At 43.0% G+C, this 17,152-nt stretch overlaps 1 protein-coding gene across 1 annotated transcript in view; it reads left to right on the forward strand.

Annotated features, from left to right (window-relative positions):
* The window catches only part of LOC126272086 (hemicentin-1), a 1,030,571-nt gene that overhangs the window by 665,924 nt on the left and 347,495 nt on the right, over positions 1-17,152 (forward strand). Inside the window, exon 7 of the mRNA XM_049974649.1 lies at positions 14,166-14,316. Within this exon, the coding sequence (XP_049830606.1) occupies positions 14,166-14,316 (151 nt within the window). The remainder of the gene's footprint in view (positions 1-14,165; positions 14,317-17,152) is intronic.

Here is a 17,152-nt window from a genome sequence, read left to right on the forward strand (position 1 = left end):
TCTGATGAATGTTTTTGAAATAAAGGTGGTATAAGTTGATGTATATGTGGATGGAGATGTTAAATTGAAATTTATTGTGTTTCGTAATAAAGTATTGTTAATGTTTGAAAATATCTTTCTTAAAAACCATCCTTAAATTCTGCTAAAGAAAGGAACTGGTAAACCGTTACTTAATGGATTAAAACATCTTGAAAAAAGAAAATTTATGAAATTTCTAGCACAAGTAATGATTCTCCGTTTCTTGCATTTTGAAAAATTACTTCAATATTTTATAAAAGGTACTGAAAAGTTCAGAGATGTGACCATTTTAGCAAAAATTAGTAAAACATCTTGAAAAAGAAAATTTATGAAATTTCTAGCACAAGTAATGATTCTCCGTTTCTTGCATTTTGAAAAATTACTTCAATATTTTATAAAAGGTACTGAAAAGTTCAGAGATGTGACCATTTTAGCAAAAATTAGTAATGACAACAGCACAATGAAAATCATACGGAATATCGTGAACATCAGGTCAACTGTCACAGTTAAGCTTATGACTACACTGTGGCTGATAATTCACATGCTGCAAATATTGTTAGTAACTGCTAGTTAAATGTACAAGCTAAAATTATGGTCTCGTAGTTCAGATGATTGGGAATATATTTAAAATGTCATTTCACAAAAAAATTCCAATCTACAGTAATTTCACAAAAAATGTATCAATTTACAGTACATCAAAGTCATTGACATAAATTTTATGAGAGGTTACAAAAAAAGGGACAGGTATATCGGTAAGCCTTTATTAAACTTCTATGTGAGAAAGGTGACAGAAAAAATGTAAATAATTATCACATAATTTTCATACTGGCATTCTTTTTTTAATTAAGGGGCGCCGAAAATCTTGCTGGAACACCTGCCCTCACGTTTTCATGCAGTGCAACATCGGTATACTGCCACCAGAGTGCCCGACAAATTGGGATATTCGACTATCTAGTCAAACGGAGACCAACGATGGAGCCATTTTGAAGTCTGTCAGATGATAATAACTGTGTGTCACACGAGTACACACCAAGGACCTTGGCGCATTGGTACCACCGGTTCCCGTTAGATCACCGAAGTTAAGTACTGTGGGGCTGGGCTAGCACTTGCATGGGTGACCATCCGGTCTGCCGAGCGCTGTTGGCAATCAGGGTGAACCCAGCCCTTGCGAGGCAGACTGAGGAACTACTTTGAGAAGTAGCGGCTCCGGTCTCGTAAACTGACAAAACAGCCGGGGGAGTGGTGTATTCACCACATGCCCCTCCATATCTGCAACCAATGACGCCTGTGGGCTGAGGATGCCACGGCGGCCGGTCGGTACCGTTGGGCCTTCGTGGCCTGTTTCGAGTGGAGTTTAGTTTAGATGACACGAGTTCACGGCATTTTCGTGTCCCTCTCCGTGATCATTCATCAGCTCACGCTGTTCACTCTCCTTATATACTCTATCAGGCCTGATAAGTGCATTAAAGACGAGCAACGGTAAAGCATTCTGGTGACCGTTTTCTTTTTACACGTGTCACAGGGAGTTGCAACCCTAATCTAATCATTTACATACCGGATTATGGTGTGTACGAAGTTAGATTGACAGTCCACCTTGTTTTCTGAGTACTTTTTGTGCTGTCTATATAAAGGGTGTTCCAAGAGGAATGGTCAGTATTCAGTGATATGACTAGAATGATCATTTCGAAAAAAAGTCAAGTAAACATTGGCTGTAAAACACTTACCTTAAGAGCTACGAGCAATTCTTGATTTTTGATGATACAAATCTCTTCCACTGCAAGCTCTTTGCTTTCCATATCTTGGGCGGTGGTAGGGGACCAGAAAAAGTCTAATTAACATGTGCTGCAAAATGCAGGCTTTAAAAATTATGAGCACTTGATCATTAGAAGCGTTGTGTTTAAAAGTAGCGAAGAGGGACAAGTGGTCATAGCTCTTAAGATATGCAATTTAGAGCCCTTGTGTATTACACACTTTTTATTGTTTTGGTCCACACCGTCACATCTCGAAATATTGATGCAAAGACCGTGCAGCAGCAGAGTTTTGTTTCCCAGAGTCGAAGACCAGGAAGAGATCATAGCACTTACAATACGCTTTTTAGAGCCCGTGTTTACTTGACTTCTTAGTTTCGAATGGTCATTCCTATCATATCCTTGCAAGCAAGAAAAGGTAAATAAATAAAATAAAAACAACTTGTCACTGAGGAAAGTCTATTTCTGAAACAATTAAAACGCTTAGTTGGAAGTACGCGCTATTTTCTGTCTCGTTGAAGAAAGAAAGTGAAGAAGTCATCGGATACAGTCGCAGAGTTAGCTACTGAATTCGGAAACAGTGGCGGATAGGGATCTGGTAAATGGAAGTAATACTCTTAATTACAGCTTTATCCGGCAAGAGCAGCTGTGTTTTAATTTCAGCGACCGGGCTTAGGAGTAAAAGCGAGCCCGCTTTGCAAGGAGGCGGCGAAGGAGTGCTTTGACAATCGAGGCGTGAGCAGTCGAGTCGGCTTGTGTAGCTTCCTGCGGCGCTAGGGGGGCGTATATTTGGTGTTTATTTTTCTAAGAAATCCTGCAGAGCTAAGCAGATTTGGGTCGCAGGGCGGCGCGCCAATTACAAGGACCGCCTGCAAAAGGGCCGGACGGCCATAAATCGGGGCGTAATCCGGCAGAAGGGCCGCGGCAGGCAGATTACACTATGATGGGCAGCCGGGCAAGTCATTCCGGGAAGTTGCGCGCTGCGCGAGGAATGAGAATCGCGTACTCCTCTCTGAATAAATTATTGCAGGTTCCGCGCTTCGCTCGCGGGCCCGCATGCCAAATTGCAGCCGCGCGCTGGACGTCGGGGCCAAGTCCGGCCCGTTAATGAATCAGAGGAGCGCTACGGTAACGTTCCCTTCTGTCGGCAGCGAGAGTTTTTGCCGATTGCTGCAGGACTTCAAGAGGAGTACTTGCTCTGCATTAAATGCGCTGTCCGTGTCATTGCTGTTGCGTGGTATTGCACAAGTCGACACATTTATGGGCATAACTTTACAGTGGAGTATTTTCTGTCGCTGTGTAGTCCCTAAGAGCGGTATTACGCTGTCCAAGTTCTTTAGCACGACTTCTATAAATGCTGCAACCAAGGTCCAACTTTTACAACAGGTATGGTATAGAGGGTGTTACAAAAAGGTACGGCCAAGCTTTCAGGGAACATTCCTCACACACAAAGAAAGAAAATATATTATGTGGACATGAGTACGGAAGCGCTTACTTTCCATGTTAGAGCTCATTTTTTTATTTCTCTTCAAATCACATTAATCATGGAATGGAAACACAAAGCAACAGAACGTACCGGCGTGACTTCAAACACTTTGTTACGGGAAATGTTCAGAATGTCCTCCGTTAGCGAGGATACATGCACCCACCCTCCGTCGCATGGAGTCCCTGATGCACTGATGCAGCCCTGGAGAATGGCGTATTGTATCACAGCCGTCCACAGTACGAACACAAAGAGTCTCTACATTTGGTACCGAGGTTGCGTAGACAAGAGCTTTCAAATGCCACCATAAATGAAAGTCAAGAGGATTGAGGTCAGGAGAGCGTGGATGCCATAGAATCGGTTCGCCCCTACCAATTCATCGGTCACCGAATCTGTTGTTGAGAAGCGTACGAACACTGCCACTGAAATGTGCAGGAGCTCCATCGTGCATGAACCACATGTTGTGTCGTACTTGTAAAGGCACATGTTCTAGCAGCACAGGTAGAGTATCCCGTATGAAATCATGATAACGTGCTCCATTGAGCGTAGGTGGAAGAACATGGGGCCCAATCAAGACATCACCAAAAATGCCTGCCCAAGCGTTCACAGAAAATCTGTGTTGATGACGTGATTGCACAATTGCGTGCGGATTCTCGTCAGCCCACACATGTTGATTGTGAAAATTTACAATTTGATCGCATTGGAATGAAGCCTCATCCGTAAAGAGAACATTTGCAGTGAAATGAGGATTGACACATTGTTGGATGAACCATTCGCAGAAGTGTACCCTTGGAGGCCAATCAGCTGCTGATAGTGCCTGCACGTTACCTTGTACAGCAGCAATTTCGTTGACCCTGACATTAGGGTTGTCGTCAACTGCACGAAGAATTGCCTAGTTCATTGCACGTGTCCTCGTCGTTCTAGGTCTTCCCCAGTCGCGTGTCATAGGCTGGAATGTTCCGTGCTCCCTAAGACGCCGATCAATTGCTTCGAACGTCTTCCTGTTGGGAAACCTTCGTTCTGGAAATCTGTCTCCATACAAACGTACCGCGCCATGGCCATTGCCCCGTGCTAATCCATACATCAAATGGGCGTCTGCCAACTTCGCATTTGTAAACATTGCACTGACTGCAAAACCACGTTCGTGATGAACACTAACCTGTTGATGCTACGTACTGATGTGCTTGATGCTAGTACTGTAGAGCAATGAGTCGCATGTTAACACAAGCACCGAAATCGACACCACCTTCCTTCAATTGGGCCAACTGAAGGTGAATCGAGGAAGTACAGTGCATACTAACGAAACTAAAATGAGCTCTAACATGGAAATTAAGCGTTTCCGGACACATGTCCAGCTAATATCTTTTCTTTATTTGCGAGTGAGGACTGTTTCCTGTAAGTTTGGCCTTACCTTTTTGTAACGCCCAGTATACTCACGGTAAAAAAGAAAGCAGCAGCACCAAATGGGATTTGTGCGATATAAACGAGATTTGTAGGCGTATTTACATATCTGAAAGGTGATTTCTGCTCAATTTTCGCACCAACCGCATATGAATAGATGTCAGGTTTACTTTGAATACACGCTGTAACGGTCGTGAGCATAAGTTATCTTTGAGACTGAACGTGATGAGTTGAAGTTAGTCAGCAAGGATAGGGACTGTATAGAGGACGTGGACGGGTCCACATGTTGCCAAAGTTGTTTCGACTACGCTGCAGAAGTTTCGCTGAGAAGACGTTACACATTCTCCATTAATTCTCTATATCTTCCCACATTTTTGGAGTCCCGAACAAAGGCAGTGGTAGCCGTCGATTTGCTTGGAATGAAAAGGTACAGCCTGAAGTGCAACCGTGGTTCCTCAGGGAACCGCAAACATTTTTCCACGAAAGCATTGACCATCTCGTCTCACGATGGGATAAATGTGTTAACAGTTATGGCGATTAGTTTTGAAGTAATAAACAGTTCCCTACTTTGCAGCCGGCCGGGGTGGCCGAGCGGTTCTAGGCGCTACAATCTGGAACCGCGCGACCGCTACGGTCGCACGTTCGAATCCTGTCTCGGGCATGGATGTGTGTGATGTCCTTAGGTTAGGTAGGTTTTTAGTAGTTCTACGTTCTAGGGGACTGATGACCTCAGACGTTAAGTCCCATAGTGCTCAGATCCATTTGAACCTACTTTGCATTTTTATTCCACTGCCCTCATATATATTTCCCTTCTGCAGATATGAATAAGGTGCATCAGAACCAAAATCTTTGTATTTCGAAAGTATTTGGCACGCATACCGAAGTCCATTTAATTTGTGGTGCTCGATAATACATTCATTGGTTTGTTATTTTTAACGGCAACGTATGAAAGTGGCGTATATCCTGCTGTGGACTGAAAGAGGCCGAAGAAGAAGAACAAGAAGAAGAAGAAGAAATGTTTTTGTTGCTGTCCGCAACGATTTTTAATAATGAAGAATTAGTTGAAAATGTATATTTTCGAGAACGCATTAACAGTAGCAGAATTCATATAGATCTACCGTTCCCGAACCAAAAAACAACATCGTATAGCATATCCAAAAGTAAAATGTAACAGATGTCTCGCCCTGTGTATGTACACTACTGGCCATTAAAATTGCTACACCACGAAGATGAAGTGCTACAGACGCGAAATATAACCGACAAAAGAAGATGCTGTGATATGCAACACCTACAACCTGCTGAGATGAGAAAGTTTCCAACCGATTTCTCATACACAAACAGCAGTTGACCAGCGTTGCCTGGTGAAACGTTGTTGTGATGCCTCGTGTAAGGAGGAGAAATTCCTGCCATCACGTTTCCGAATTTGATAAAGGTCGGATTGTAGCCTATCGCGATTGCGGTTTATCGCATCGCGACATTGCTGCTTGCGTTGGTCGAGATCCAATGACTGTTAACAGAATACGGAATCGGTGTGTTCAGGAGGGTAATACGGAACGCCCTGCTGGACCCCAACGGCCTCGTATCACTAGCAGTCGAGATGACAGGCATCTTATCCGCGTGGCTGTAACGGATAGTGCAGCCACGTCTCGATCCGTGAGTCAACAAATGGGGACATTTACAAGACGACAAACTTCTGCACGAACAGTTCGACGACGTTTGCAGCAGCACGGACTATCAGCTCGGAGACCATGGCTGCGGTTACCCTTGACGCTGCAACACAGACAGGAGCGCCTGCAATGGTGAACCTGGGTGCACGAATGGCAAAACGTCATTCTTTCGGATGAATCCAGGTTCTGTTTACAGTATCACGATGGTCGCATCCGTGTTTGGCGACATAGCGGTGAACGCATATTGGAAGCGTATATTCGTCATCGCCATACGGACGTATCACTCGGCGTGATGGTATGGGTTGCCATTGGTTACACGTCTCGGTCGCCTCTTGTTCGCATTGACGGCACTTTTGTGCACGTTACATTTCAGATGGGTTACCACCCGTCGCTCTACCCTTCCTTCGATCGCTGCGAAACCCCACATTTCAGGAGGATAATGCACGACCGCATGTTGCAGGTCCTGTACGGGCCTTTCTGGATACAGAAAACGTTCGACTACTGCCCTGGCCAGCACATTCTCCAGATCTCTCGCCAATTGAAAACGTCTGGTCAATGGTGGCAGAGCAACTGGCTCGTCATAATACTCCAGTCACTACTCTTGATGAACTGTGGTATCGTGTTGAAGCTGCATGGGCATCTGTACCTGTAACGCCATCCAAGCTCTGATGACTCAATGCCCAGGCGTATCAATGTCGTTATTAAGGCCAGAGGTGGTTATTATTGATACTTATTTCTCAGGATCTATGCAATCAAATTGCGTGAAAATGTAATCACATGTCAGTTCTAGTATAATATATTTGTCCAATGAATACCCCTTTATCATCTGCATTTCTTCTTGGTGTAGCAATTTTAATGGCCAGCAGTGTAGGATCTGAGGAAACGCAACACAGAGACCGAGGCCGGTTCTTTGAAACTCTGTCAGTCCCTGTTCAACAGGAGCAACTCGGAGGTTCGGATCGAAATGGTGCGAAAAGTACGCTTCCGGAAAATCTGCTCCGTGACCATCGCTGGCTCGTATTGCCCAGGAGGCGACACCGAACTTCGGCCACGTGGTGGGTGAACGTGTAAACCCGCAACTAGCACGTACCTACTAGACTCACCGAGTCGTGGCTGGGGAGGCAGCTGCCAGGGGGAACTCGCGCGGCGGCCAGACGCCAGACGACCGACGGCGGACCAGCATGTTTGCAGAGCGGCTTACCTCCAAGTGCTGGCCGGATTTGCGAGAGTCGACGCGTTCAGCGCAACCTAAGCCACGCGCGTAAACATTTGTGTTGTATAATGTCAGACGCTGTTCGCCTGCAGCTTTTTCCTGTTATCTGGCTGCGAACGCGCCCTCAGCGCCAGGGAATTATGCAGGGCCACACTTTGAAGTACCATAAAAAAGGAAACATCCAACAATTTTTCATATTTTTTTAAAGAACGATTCTATTTCCTTTCTTCCAGTTAATCTTGACGTTTCTGAAGTGGCTGCCCATATCGTGAGATCGCTAAAGCCTTTCATCGGACGCGTGTTCAGGGGAGAGGCAGGGGCTTGTTATGGGGTAGTGACCCGTCGCCCAATTTACAACTTTGACAGCTAACTTATGGAGAATAATGTACTACAAAGACTAAATGGTGAAGGAACGTGCAACAAATTGTAGCAATGAAGAGCTCTGTTTAACACATGGCATGAAAAGTTTGACAGAGCACTGAAAGACCTAAACAGAAACAAGGCCCCGGGAGTAGACAATATTCCATTAGAGCTACTGACAGGCTTGGGAGAGACAGTCCTGACAAAACGCTACCATCTGGTGAAGAAGATGTATGAGACAGGCAAAATACCATCAGACTTCAAGAAGAATATAATAATTCCAATCCCAAAGAAATCAGGTGTTTCTGAAAATATGTGTATGGAGTGTAGCCATGTATGGAAGTGAAACATGGACGATAAATAGTTCCGACAAGAAGAGAATAGAAGCTTTCGAAATGTGGTCTTACAGAAGAATGCTGAAGATTAGATGGGTAGATAACGTAACTAATGAGGAGGTATTCAACAGAATTATGGAGAATGAGGAGTTTGTGGCACAACTTGACAAGAAGAAGGGACCGGTTGGTAGGACATGTTCTGAGGCATCAAGAGATCACAAATTTAGCATTGTAGTGCAGCGTGGAGGGTAAAAATTGTAGAGAGATGAATACACAAGCAGATTAAGAAGGATGTAGGTTGGCGGTGGTCTCGCGGTTCTAGGCGCTCAGTCCGGAACTGCGTGACTGCTACGGTCGCAGGTTCGAATCCTGCCTGGGGCAGTTAGGTTTAAGTAGTTCTAAGTTGTAGGGGACTGATGACCACAGATGTTAAGTCCCATAGTGCTCAGAGCCATTTGATGTAGGTTGCAGTAAGTACTGGGAGATGAAGAAGCTTGCACAGGATTGAGTAGCATGGAGAGCTGCATCAAACTAGTCTCAGGACTGAAGACCACAACAACAACAACAACAACAACTTGTCACTTGCGTGGATGAGGCCCTGCCCACGTGGAAGGGGTTGCTGTCCGACCTGTAGCATTCTGCTCAGGATAAGGTGCATACTCGCAGGGCAACAGTGCCTGCAGCCAATAACAAATCCGGCAAGGTTGATTAAGGGAAGAAAAAAGGAAAGTAAACCCCTATGCGAAAGAAAGGAAGACTTTCTTGCCGCTCGTAGACGGAAACGATTGATGGGAACGGCAACCCCCTCAGTCACAGACATGCACAACCACAGTCTGCAGAGTCGTTTCACAATTGTAATACTCAGTGAACTACTGAAAGTGATTTGTGCATACTCAGATTTTATGCTGTGTTCGTTATGACACTGTGAAAGTTTCGAGAGATTATTTGCTATTATACTTCTTAAATTAAGTGCATAACACATGTACTTGTCCAATTTTTTAGAAAAATACTTATCAATGTTAGTACATCTGTCCAACTCCAATTCCTTGGACACTATGCTAAAACGAGGTACTAAACACTGATGTAAACACATTATTATGTTACGATTTTATGGTTCAAAAGGCTCTGAACACAATGGGACTTAACTGCTGAGGTCATCAGTCCCCTAGAATTTAGAACTACTTAAACGTAACTAACCTAACGACATCACACACATCCATGCCCGAGGCAGGATTCGAACCTGCGGCCGTAGCGGTCGCGCGCTTTCAGACTGTAGCGCCTAGAACCGCTCGGATATGATTTTATGAAAACATGTTATATATTCTATTGTTATTATTACTGAAATCGTAGGCTCTGTGATATGTCAAAAGTAAGCGCAGTGACATGGTATATTTGTGTATGTGGGGAGGGAGGGAGGAAGGGGTGCTTATCAATAGTGTATCCATGTTCTTGAAGAATCTGACATAGGTCTTTCTATTCAGTGGATCAAAGGTCTTTTCGAAATCTGTAAAGGTCATGTGAGTACCTTGCTTGCAACCTCTGCGCTTTTCTATTGAGATACCTAACTATACTGAAAATGAACAAAGTGCTGATCTAATGTTGATATTGTAAAAGAGAGTCTTAAGTAATCTACAGTTCCTCTACCCTCAAAATTATAAAAATTTTCCTGTAATACGTTGGGGCCCAAAAGACACGTAGGCCCTAAGTTAATTACAAGGCTATTAAGTGAAATTCGCTAGGCCAGATCTGCGAAAGACAAGGAGAGACAAGGTCAGGAACGAGCACATAGGGAGAGACCAGCAAGTCGAAGTGACCACGGAGGAAAGAATGAGTAGGGGACTAAATTTGAAACAGAAGCAGTTGAAATACCTCGTCAGTACTTGGTAAGGGATGTGCCAGGAAGAAGACCAGTTGAACACCCAAAAAAGGAGGAGGTTCACCCAAACTAAAGATGACCTTGTAATAAAAGAAGAGACATGAGATTCTGTGGTGAGGGAGGAAATCTGCCAACAGAGAAACAGATGGAGACAAATCGTTCGGTACCATTCTAACCGGCTTGTTGGAACGACTCTCTTATGATGATGATAACATTCTACTCAGCTTGCTAGAACGAGTCCTTTATTATGATGATGATGATGATGATGATGGCGACGATCTGAACCACAATCAGGGTGATTCTTCATTTGCGAATAATTTTGATGAGAGGCTGCAGATCGGTTTCTAAAATACTTATTGAATAATCGAAGTACAAATACTTACGAGAAGAGTAGTGCATCATCACGACTAATTCGTGTAGCATAGTCTCGATGAAAGTTGAGTGACGAACTAGGTTCAGTGATGAACAGTGTCAACAGCCTTTCATCAGGATCGACGGAATAGCTACACTTTGCAACAGATTTAAAGGGTCACCTTTTCGAAACCCCGCAATTGCTTCCCATTGCGAAGTATAAGTTTGAAATTTGGCTCAAAGACGTGTATTACCTAATCTGTAGTAGTGGACAAGCGTGACGCCCTACAGCCCTTCCATGTGTGGTATATTCTCACACATTTCGCTGTCAGAAAGAACGACAGTTCGCAGTGAAACACCCTTGGCGCTGAACAGGGTGGAGGGAACCTTTGCCTTTGTTGACGTAAATGCTAATGTTGCGCTCTCACGTGATCTCACCTCACGGTGAAGGAAAATAGGAAGACTGAAAAAGCAACTTCGTTGAATGGTTTTGAACCGTCCGTAGTGGTTCTAACCTGTACTCGAGAGCAAAAATTGTGGTCGCAGTGCATTCCAAAGGAGTGCAATCACGTCCAATTGGAATGCGGCCACACAGTGCCCTTAGAGAAGGGTTGAAACGTCCTAGGGTGTCAGTAGTGTCAAAGGTTGTCAAGAACATCTTGTTGTTTATCGTACTGCAAACTTTTGTTTCCAAATGCGAAATGTGTGGGTATTAACGCCTCAGGGTAAGAAGTGGTTTCATTGTCACCCTTTAGGCCACCCCCTGAGTCCTTTTCGTGTCGATTCTGAGGCGCGATGTGTCTGAAAGGGTTTCCTCGCCCATCCGTAAGAAAAACGCGTGAGTTCGAAGTTGTGTGTCGCGGTTCTGACAACCACCGAAGAGACGCCAAAATAAGGAGTGAAATGTGGGTAAGAGGGGCTGTGACGATCTTCTCATCCCGTGACATGTCCACGATGGCATTGGGAAGAATTGTGCTGAAATTTTGATGCCACTGTGACGTGATTAACTCAACTTACAGCTGATATGAACTTATGAGCAGTGGGCTTTCTTTCGCTAGTGTCGACGCGTCACTGTCTGAAGCGTCACATAACCCGAGTATTACGTCACAGGCCGCCACGCGTTTCCACCATTACAGAATTAGGTTGTAGGCACCTTCGAGCCAAATTTCAGACTTATGCTTCGCAATGGGAAGTAAAGAGAGGGTTTCGAAAAACTGATCTTTTAATTTTATTGCGCAGTGTTGTTGTCTAATGTTGATATTCGATATTACATAGTATCGTTTGGAATTTCTGCATTCAACAGCTGCTAGTAACGAATATCATTTCTACGACTAGTCCACGTTCCGGGTGATACGCACTTAGGAAATATGTTCAGTCCAAGGGGTAGAGCCAATTGCAGATACGAAACGCCTGTACAAATCTGGACGCAAATGAAATGGCCTGCACTGAGTTTTATTGCCAAAGTCATGTGGAATTACCGTGCATTCCGGAGATAAAACTGCGTCGAATCGTCTTCTGCAGGCTCTTCCTTTACGCTCAGCATTAAAACACAATGAGCTCATTCGCGGAATAAGATTCTTGAAATCCTAGATTTATGCGGAAATCCCTCGTAAAACCGAAAAGCTCCGAAACCCACAATGCATTTCTTCCCCTTTTGCGAAACGCTTTATAAATCGCGCAAAAAAAGAAATCTTATCAAGAAGGCTGTTTTAAAGGAACCCGTTCTTTATTTGCTTAATGGACAAAGTGAATTGGCGTCTAAAACTGGAGTGCTTCCGTCCTCATCTGCAACTCTGAGCTCTGATTCTAATGCCACGTATTTTATGGCGAATGCTGTTGTCATCAACACGGCTCAAATCCTGCAGAAAATCTTCGAATTCAGTTTTATTTTCCCAGTCTTGCAATCTGAAGGTCCAGTATTTCACTAAACGTCTAATTTCAGCTGACAAAGAAAATGTACCAAAGAAAAATGATATAAGTAGCGGGGTGATTTCTGACCTATTGTATTTGGTTTGCTAAATGTGATACCAAGATATTTTTAATGGCTACAATAATACAGTTAATGATTATTGTTTAAAATTCCCTATTTCTTCCACTTCTGTCTGCTGTAATAACTGGTTCTGCTTGGATTTTTGGTATCTTGTCCTTTAAAAATCAGAGAATGCGGTGAATTCCTGCTAACAGGGTGCATGCGTATCTGAGGCTGATGAAACAGAAAAAGCAGCGAGTCAGGGAAGTGCTGTTGCTCACTTAACGTTCTCCTACGGGTATTGCTTCACGGATACGCAGAGAGTGTCGACTGATCAAGAGAGAAGATGGCAACAAGAGAGGAGATGACAATAAGAGAGAAACAAAAAGTTGCGGCCACTGAAGTCGACACTCAGAGTTTGTCGTGCCTCATTTCAGGCATGTCTGGCGGGAAATCAAGGGTTCACATTTACTCCGAGTAGCCCCTTCCCCAAGTTCCCCCCCCCCCCCCCCCCCAACCACCTCACCCCGTTCCTCGAACCCCAACCCTCAGGAGAAGAAACAAGTTAGAGTCCGCGTCCTCCGTAATTACGACGGACGTTGACATTCGAGGCAGGCGTATCTCCTTCGACAAGATGACCAATTAGAATGCAATATTCAGAGAGTAACACTCTTAGAGAACCAACAGTTAGCATAATGTATTTTGTAGGCTAATAAGTAGAAAGTCTTTGGGATATAAGGGGACTTACCGTCCACTTCAAATGATGATAAAGCGACATTAACACGATTTATAAAATTATGTGTGACGTCAGAGCTTTCTCCCAAATGTGACCAAGAACAGATTTTAGTGTGTCACGCTGGCTGTTTAATACTATGTGTCACATGGTCAAACGATCACACGTAAGTACTAATTTTATGTATTTGGTTGTAGACATCATTCCGAATACTGGTTTCATGCAGCTATCCACACAAATCTTTTAATCTCCTCATAACTGCTGTGCGCTACATCCATTTAAACCTGTTTACCATATTCAAACCTTAATCTCACTTTGCTATTTTTATCCCTCAAACTTTCTTCTGCTACTAAACTGAAGATTCGTTGATGCGTCAGATTCTGTCCTAGCAACCTATTCTATCTTTTAGGTAAGTCATACATAAAATCTCTTCTCTTCAATTCTGTTGAGTACCCCTTCATTATTTACTCGATGTAGGCATGTGACGTTCATTATTCATCTGTAGCACTTCATTTCATAATCTTCTATCCCTTTCTTGTCTATACTGTTTATCGTCCCCCCTCTGAGTTCCATATATCGCTGTAGTGCATAAAATACTTCAGAAATGATTTCATAATATTGAAGTTTATTTGAATATAATTATTTTGGCATTAAGCTGAGTATTTGTAAAACACTTAAACGAGCTATAAAACAGTTACGTCTCTATGAAGAGGATCCCTGCAAAGACTGTCGAAACATTAGTTAGTATTACTTTTAGTGCATCCATATGACGCAACCTAAAGTAGAAAATGGTTTATTCAAATTAATAGTGGACACGAAATCCTGTGCACTTGTAACTTGCGCATGGTTCGCACTGGGGTGATACGCGATAAACGTTGAAATAAAGTAGACGTGATACGACGGTTATCCATGCGACACTCACGTTCGCATGGGAGCGATATAATACAGAACTAGACACAGCGGGCGGCAGCAGCCTTGCATTATTAAGGCGGCGTGTTTTGCGTGTTGCAGGACGACGGCACGTTCACGACGCGGAACACGCTCATCTTCCAGGCGACGCTGTACGAGAACGAGCGCACGCTGCACTGCGAGGCGAGCAATCCGGTGATGGCGCAGCGCGGCGACAAGCCCATGCGCAAGAGCGTCAAGCTGGAGGTCCTCTGTAAGTACCCAGCCTCTGCGAGGTCGCGGACTACATTATTATGATATGTGAATCTCAGATTAATTTCATACTTAATATCTTCGTTACTGAGTGGCTAAAGCTCGCACGTGGCAACCTACACCCTGTTGAAGACCACCTATCTCACATCTTCCAGCGACAACAAGAATTTGATTTTGAGTCTTTCTTTCTTTCGCTTACGATATAGTCCCGCAGTGGTCGCAGGGTCAGCGTAGTTACAACGTATTTGGCACTGTTAGTGCTAGGAGTGCCCAGATACCCTTCTGCTGCCACTCCGTATCTCCCAGGAGGGAATCAGTGTACCGCAACTGTCTGCGTCTAGTGTAAATCGTGAAATAGTTCGGACGTGTTTTCAAATGTCTGCGACGCGTGTAACTGAGGCGGAACGTGGAGATCAGCCCGGTATTCACCTAGCGGGGTGTGGAAAACCACCTAAAACCAGCACACCGACTCTCGTCGTTAATCCGCCGGGTGGATTCCATCCGGGGCCGGCGCGTTAGCGCGCTTGGCCTGGCGGGTAAGAATTTGATTTTGAGTATTTAATATAATTATTGACTGAACTTAAAAATTTGAAATAGAGAAGGTAAAATCTCACCTTGAACACCATAATACAAGCATTAAAGTTGGAAACTGTATACACCTCATTAGGCAGCATAACTCACGGCGCGCAGATTACCCAGACCATATTCACCTATTATTTGAGAATAAGAGCATTTAGCGACTTTCAATAAACTTGACGAATAATTGTAAATATTTTCGAAATTTTTTCCTCGTTGACATGGCTCACAAAATAAAGAGAGGAAATAATTTATCGCTCCCCATTTTAGCTGTTGATGCAGTAAAGCTCCCTCAGCCGTACATTCAGTTTACCATTTCTCTGCTACTGACTCTATTCGCAACACATTTCATGCACAGTATCCACATGTACCCCTGAACGTACATGCAAAATTATACCATTGCACGATAAAGAGTTCAAGACGCTGAAATGTGTGAAAAACTTGCTTTTCTTAAATCCAAATTACCCAAACTATACTCATTCAGTGTTTGATAATCAGAACATCTTCCAACTTCCAACAAACTTTAAACATAAGTTCAAATCTTTTCAAATTTTTTATCCCTTACAGTCGCACAAAGTATTGAGAGGAAAACAGATGATCGGTTACTAAATGTTCGTTACTCATGCGATAATACTTCAGGATTAAGCACCACGTTTCAAATTGTTATTGCTTTACTATTAACTTTTATTAAAAGGAAAATTAAGTGCAGTTGTATTTTGTAACATTCGCATTTGTAAATCACAAAAGTGGTACCGTAGTATTTGCAGGAAGTTATATTATTAAACTGCAGTTTAATAACCTTGCTTTTAGGAACTACTTTGGTATCATCAAGTCTAAAATAAATTGCGTGACTCTTGCACTTCTTGCCGGAAAGGTCTTAGAAGAACATATGAAGGGTGTACGTTTTCTATAAAAATTATTTATAAGTGAAAATAATGGATACTCTATTTCAAAACCTTTCTCCTCGTGTAATGTGCGCCATAGATATCGTATTCAGCCGCTGAACAATACTTTTGAAACGCCCTGTGTTGCACTTGAACAGTGTCGTGAAACAAACCTTCAATCTTAGTGAATTACTGAATGTGAAAAAATGGAAATGAATCTAATTAAATCCCAAAATAACCTAATTATTTACTCAATGGGAACTATTTTTAACTGAAACGTAATTCCAAAGTACGTTATGAAAGTGGGGTGACATGAAATTCACTGTCTGACTTGAAATATCCACAAAAATAAGAAACTGCTCTACTCGGAAGGAAATAACTATTTGATAGTGCCTACACTGTTCACAGGAAACTAATCTGCCTACTTAGCACAATACATAAAAATTCTAACGACGTACTGTTTGCTCACAAGAATGCAACGTGAGATATTACCAGAAATAAAAGTAACTTATCTCAAACTCAGCATGCTGTTTTGTGTCTGGTGCACTATGTTGTCGAATGCAAACTGAAATCAGCAAATGCAGCAGTTAAAGAAAAATAGTGTACTTACTAGTAAGTTTTTCTTTCTTGTCAGAAACAATCTGTGGCTTCGTGTGACGTAAGGTGCAATCCACATAAGAACAATTATTCAAAACTTTACTGAGAGATTTGAGGGTGAATTTCAGTTTAAAGAAAGGTGTTCTTGAAAAGTCAAATTCTAATTGTTGTCAAAAGAGACTGTACAACATAAGAAGACTACAACAATTATGAAATTCTCTCATACAAAAATTACAGATATTTCAACCAATTGCTTGATTTATGACATAATGAAAACAAAGAGAACAGATCAACGCTACTCATATACAGGGTGTTACAAAAAGGTACGGCAAAACTTTCTGGAAACATTCCTCACACACAAAGGAAGAAAATATGTTATGTGGACATGTGTCCGGAAACGCTTACTTTCCATGTTAGAGCTCATTTTATTACTTCTCTCCAAATCACATTAATCATTAATCTCTACATTTGGTACCGAGGTTGCGTAGACAAGAGCTTCAAATGCCCCCATAAATGAAAGTCAAGAGGGTTGAGGTCAGGAGATCGTGGAGGCCATGGAATTGGTCCGCCTCTACCAATCCATCGGTCACCGAATATTTTTTTGAGAAGCGTACGAACACTTCGACTGAAATGTGCAGGAGCTCCATCGTGCATGAACTACGTTTCCGGACTCATGTCCACATAACATCTTTCCTTTATTTGTGTGTAAGAAATGTTTCCTGAAAGTTTGGCCGTGCCTTTTTGTAACACCCTGTATGAGTGACGAGATTTGCTACAATT

The sequence above is a fragment of the Schistocerca gregaria genome, chromosome 5 (assembly GCF_023897955.1).
Source record: "Schistocerca gregaria isolate iqSchGreg1 chromosome 5, iqSchGreg1.2, whole genome shotgun sequence".
Taxonomy (NCBI): Eukaryota; Metazoa; Arthropoda; class Insecta; order Orthoptera; family Acrididae; genus Schistocerca; species Schistocerca gregaria.